At 56.0% G+C, this 4646-nt stretch overlaps 1 protein-coding gene across 1 annotated transcript; it reads left to right on the top strand.

Moving 5' to 3' along the window:
• The first annotated feature begins 1340 nt into the window (after positions 1-1340).
• Positions 1341-3098, top strand: rassf10 (Ras association domain family member 10). Its single transcript, XM_033038550.1, has one exon. The coding sequence runs from the start codon at positions 1466-1468 to the stop codon at positions 2687-2689; it is 1224 nt and encodes a 407-aa protein (XP_032894441.1). The 5' UTR covers positions 1341-1465; the 3' UTR covers positions 2690-3098.
• Positions 3099-4646: the final 1548 nt, after the last annotated feature.

Here is a 4646-nt window from a genome sequence, read left to right as displayed (position 1 = left end):
GCTTGGCAATTCTATGAAGTCCTTGAGCTAAGCATGTCAAATGCAACATTTTGGGGAATAAAACTTTAAGTCACAAATGACCAAGGAACGGTGGAGCCCATAATGGCCCATTGTTGGCTGGGGAAGAGGTGATAGCGAAGGGAGACAGGGATGTGAACAGTGGAACTAGTAGGATGACTAGCGTGGCTGAGGGGAAAAAGGGGGGGGGGGGGTGGTGGCTGTAGGGGTTACTTGAAAGTAGAGAAATCAGTGTTCATACAGCTGGGTTGTAAACTGCCCACACAAAAAAAGAATGTTTGCAATTCTGTCAATATCCACCTGAGGGCAGCAGAAGCTAGCAAATAGAATCCATTATGAATGAAGCTCTCACTAGGGTCTCCTCGATATCCCGCAGCTCCGCTCTTGTTCGCCCTACCCCCATTTGTAACTAGGAGCCCGAAGAAGGGTCTCGACCCGAAACGTTGCCCACTACTTCTATCCAGAGATGTTACCTGTCCCGCTGAGTTACTCCAGCATCTTGTGCCTATCTGTGGTTCGTATTGTGCAGGGTGGTTTGAGAGACTGATGGTTGATGGGCAAGGGGCTGTTCTTGAACCTGCTGGTCATGGTTCTCGGGCTCCTGTGCCCTTTACCTGATGGCAGCAGTGAGAAGCGAGGGTGACCAGGGTGGTATGGGTCTTTGATACTGGCTGTCTTGTTGAGGCAACACCTCCTGTAGATCCTGTATGTTGGAATCGAAGCTTCCTCACTGCTAGAGGACACTTCTGCCAATTCACCATTGTCATGGCATTTTCACACACAGGGCGATACCCATTGACTCCATCTACACTTCACCCTGCTCCGGCATAATCAAGGGTGAGTCTCGCCCCCAGCCCCTTCTCCCCTCTCCCATCAGGCAAGAGGTACACAAGTGTGAAAATGTACACCTCCAGATTCAGGGACAGTTTCTGATATCAGGCAACTAAACCACAACTGTAGCGCAGTCCTGAGCTGTCATCTGCCTCACTGGAGACTCACGGATCATCATTTAATCAGACTTTGCCGGACTTTATCTTGCACTAAACGTTATCCCCTCTATCGTGTACCTGTACACTGTGGACGGCTCGGTTGTAATCACGTACAGTATTCCCCCTGTGGTGAGCGCGCAACCTCGGTACACCTGGCAAAACATTAAAGTGAATTAAACTAATGGGCAGATGACAGAAACCACAACGGGCGAGCAACAGAACGCGTGTGAGATGCTGTAGAGGGCAGCCTTGTGGCGAGTGTTGTGTTGTGTGTGTGTGCGTGAGATACATAGAGAGGGAGAGGGAGGGAGATTCCAGCAGGGGAGTCCCAGTGATGCAGTCAGTCTCACAGCTGGGACTGTAACCATCTTCCTCTACTCTGGGTCTGGATGCTGCCAGAGTGCCGGGGATATTCTTGCTGCTAGTCTTCCTGTACTCACAGAGCCGCGGGCTGCCCCATGGGTGTGGGCACGGTGCCGGGAGATGCCGCTACCCTGGACCAGGGGTCGTGGGACGCTGATACAGAGGAGGGAGTGAGCGCCGGCGGCCGCAGCTCCCGGACAGTCGAGCGCGGCGAGAGAGAGGGGAAGGACTGGCGACTCCCCGAGGCCGGGATGGAGGGAGAGGTGTGCAAGATCAGCGTGTGGGTCTGTCAGGAGGAGAAGCTGGTCTCCGGCTTGTCCAGGCGCACCAGCTGCCAGGACGTGATCGCCGCTCTGCTGGAAGAGGCGAGGCTGAGCGACCTGTTGTCCGGTGCCCCGGACACCTACTGCCTGGTGGAGAAGTGGCGAGGCTTCGAGAGGACTTTGCCCAACAAGACCAAGATGCTGAGGCTGTGGACGGCGTGGGGAGAGGAGCGGGACAATGTCACCTTCGTGCTGGAGAAGACGCGAGTGGCGCTGGGCAGGACGGGGCCGAGGAGCGCTCAGGCCAAGGTGGTGAACAGCAAGGGCAACCCGTGCAGGGTGCGGGCAGCGGCGGGGAGCAGCATGGCCATGTCCCGGGACAAGCACAGGAGAGTGGTGAGGAAGGCGTTCAGGAAGCTGGCCAAGATGAAGCGGTGCCACAAGCAGGGGAGCGGGACGCAGGGGTGGAGGAGCGGGGAGCGCATGGAGACACTGGTTCACCTGGTCCTGTCTCAGGACCACACCATCCGCCAGCAGATGCAGCGGCTGCGGGAGCTGGAGCGGGACATCGAGCGCTGCGAGGCCAGGGTTCACCAGGACAGGATGAGGGAGCACGGAGCCAACTATGTGCAGGACACGTACCTGGAGGGAGGGAGCGGCGGGGCCCCGGGGCCGCGGGGGGAAGGGGAGGAAGGGGCCGAGTGGCCGGGGGACGAGGTCCCGCTAGAGGCCGGGGGGCTCCGGGATGAGCTGGACGCCAGTGTGGGCGCCGGGCGGCGTCTGGCCGGCGAGCTGGAGACGTGCGCCCTGGAGCTGGAGCGCAGCCGGGCTGACCGCGAACTCAGGCGGGGAGAGATGGAGAGGTTGTTGCGGGAACTGCGCCAAGCGCAGCGGACCGGCCAAGACCCCCAGACCCCGGGCCAGACCCCCGCAGGCTGCCCCGCCGCCACCACCACCACCGCCACCGCCGCCGCCACCGACGACTCCGACACCGGCCTCAGCTCCATGAACAGTCTGGACTCTGACCCGACCCCAGTCTCTGAATCCCTCGTCTAGTCTAGACCCCACTCACCAAACCCGGGGAGGGGGTGGGGAGGCGGACAGATTCCGTGTTTGTGGACTGTAAATTGTCGCTGTTGGTCGGGTCAATAGATGCTGGAAATATGAACTAAAAACAGAAAATGCTGGACACAAAAACCCAGCAGGTCAGGCAGCATCTGTGGAGAGAGAGAGAGAGAGAGAGAATGCGTTAACGTTGAAGTGGTAAAGAAGGTTTCCTTGCTTGCATCCGTCAGGGCATTGAGTTTAAGAGTCAGGAAGTCATGATGCAACAATGTGGGACATTAATGAGGCTGCTTCTGGAGTACAGCGTGTCGTTCTGGTCGTCCCATTACAGGAAGGCTGCGGAGAGAGAGGTTTACTAGAATTATGCCATAATTAGAGAATATTAGTTGGACAAACTTGGATTGTTGAACCTGGATGTTGGGGGGGGGGGGGGGGGGGGGGGGGGGGGAGAGATCTGATGTAAGTATTTACAATGATGAGAGACATGGATCGGGTAGACAGTCAGATCCATTTCCCCAGGGTCCAAATGTCAAAGGCTAGAGGGCATCGCTTTAAGTTGAGAGGGTCAAAGTACAAAGGAGATGTGCAGGGCAAATGTTTTACACAGAGAGTGGTGGGTGCCTGGAACGTGCTGCCAGGGGTGGTGGTGGTGGTGGCGGAGACAGAAGGGACAGTGGCATTGAAGAGGCTTTTAGATGGGCACAGGGATAAGCAGGGAATGGAAGGGACATGGATCACGTGCAGACAGAGGAGATTAGTTAAAACTTGGCATCATGTTCAGCACGGACATCGCGGGCCGAAGGGCCTGTACTATTCCATGTTCTACGCTTCTGGTGAGAGACACTCAGCGGGTCAGGCGGCTTCTGAGGAGAGGGAGAAACAGAGTCGAGGTGGAAGACCACTGTCAGAACGTTTCTCTGCAGGAGCAATGCGGGAGAGGAACAGAGAGAATGGAACGGAGTTCTTACAGGTAGCAGTGCGGGTGGATGTGGAGTCACGTGAGTGGATGGAGTCTGCAGGTTTGTGCCTAGACTGCGATGGAGAGAAAGGGAAGAGTCAGTGGGTGATGTGTGGGGGAGAGTCTGGGACCAGAGGGCACGGAATCAGAATAAAAGGGCGCGCCTTTAGAATGGAGATGAGGAGCAATTTCTTTAGTCACAGGGTGGTGAATCTGCAGAATTCATTGCCACAGAAGGCTGCGGAGGCCAAGTCAATGGATGTTTGATTAGTACCCGTGTCAGGGTTATGGGGAGAAGGCAGGAGAATGGGGTTGTGAGGGAAAGATAGATCAGCCATGATTGAATGGCAGAGTAGACTTGATGGGCCGAATGGCCTAATTTTACTCCTGTAACATGAACTTGCGATGGACATGTGACATTGAGGGCAGGATAGGTTAATCGGCTTTGGTAAAATTGTAAATTGTCCCGAGTGTGTAGGATAGTGCAAGTGTACGGGGTGATTTCTGGTCAGCACGGACTCGGTGGGCCGAAGGGCCTGTTCCCATGCTGTATATTTAAAGTCTACAGTCTATAAATTGGCAGCAACTGTGAGCACTCTGAGGTGTGTAGGAGTGCTGGAAGCAGTCTGTATGATGCAGGGCCATGGACTGGAATGTCAGCTCTGTTTCTCCCTCCACACCTGCTCCCCAAGCCGCTGCGTGCTGCCAGCATTCCCTGTATTTATTGCACTTTGTTGTGCTCCAGGTATTTCAGCCAGAGGGAGGTGTTTGGGGTTCAGTTTAACCCTACGCCTCCCCAAGTCCCCAAGTACCCAACTAGTGGGCAGCACTCCTAGCCGTGCCTGGAGCTTGTGGCTTTCAACCCCACTCTCTCCAGAACAGGGGCATTACACTCCAGGCTTGACAGGGGTGTGTAACACTGTCCAAGGCATTGACATCAGCCACGAGCCCTCCTGCCCTCACCCAGCGACTGTGACCTTGTCTGGAGGG

Source organism: Amblyraja radiata, chromosome 20, assembly GCF_010909765.2.
Source record: "Amblyraja radiata isolate CabotCenter1 chromosome 20, sAmbRad1.1.pri, whole genome shotgun sequence".
NCBI lineage: Eukaryota > Metazoa > Chordata > Chondrichthyes > Rajiformes > Rajidae > Amblyraja > Amblyraja radiata.
This window is presented reverse-complemented; position numbering and strand designations above follow the sequence as displayed.

Bases quoted from the DNA above. Each gene is read 5' to 3' on its own strand.
- rassf10 (XM_033038550.1), top strand. From the start codon at position 1,466: ATGGGTGTGGGCACGGTGCCGGGAGATGCCGCTACCCTGGACCAGGGG.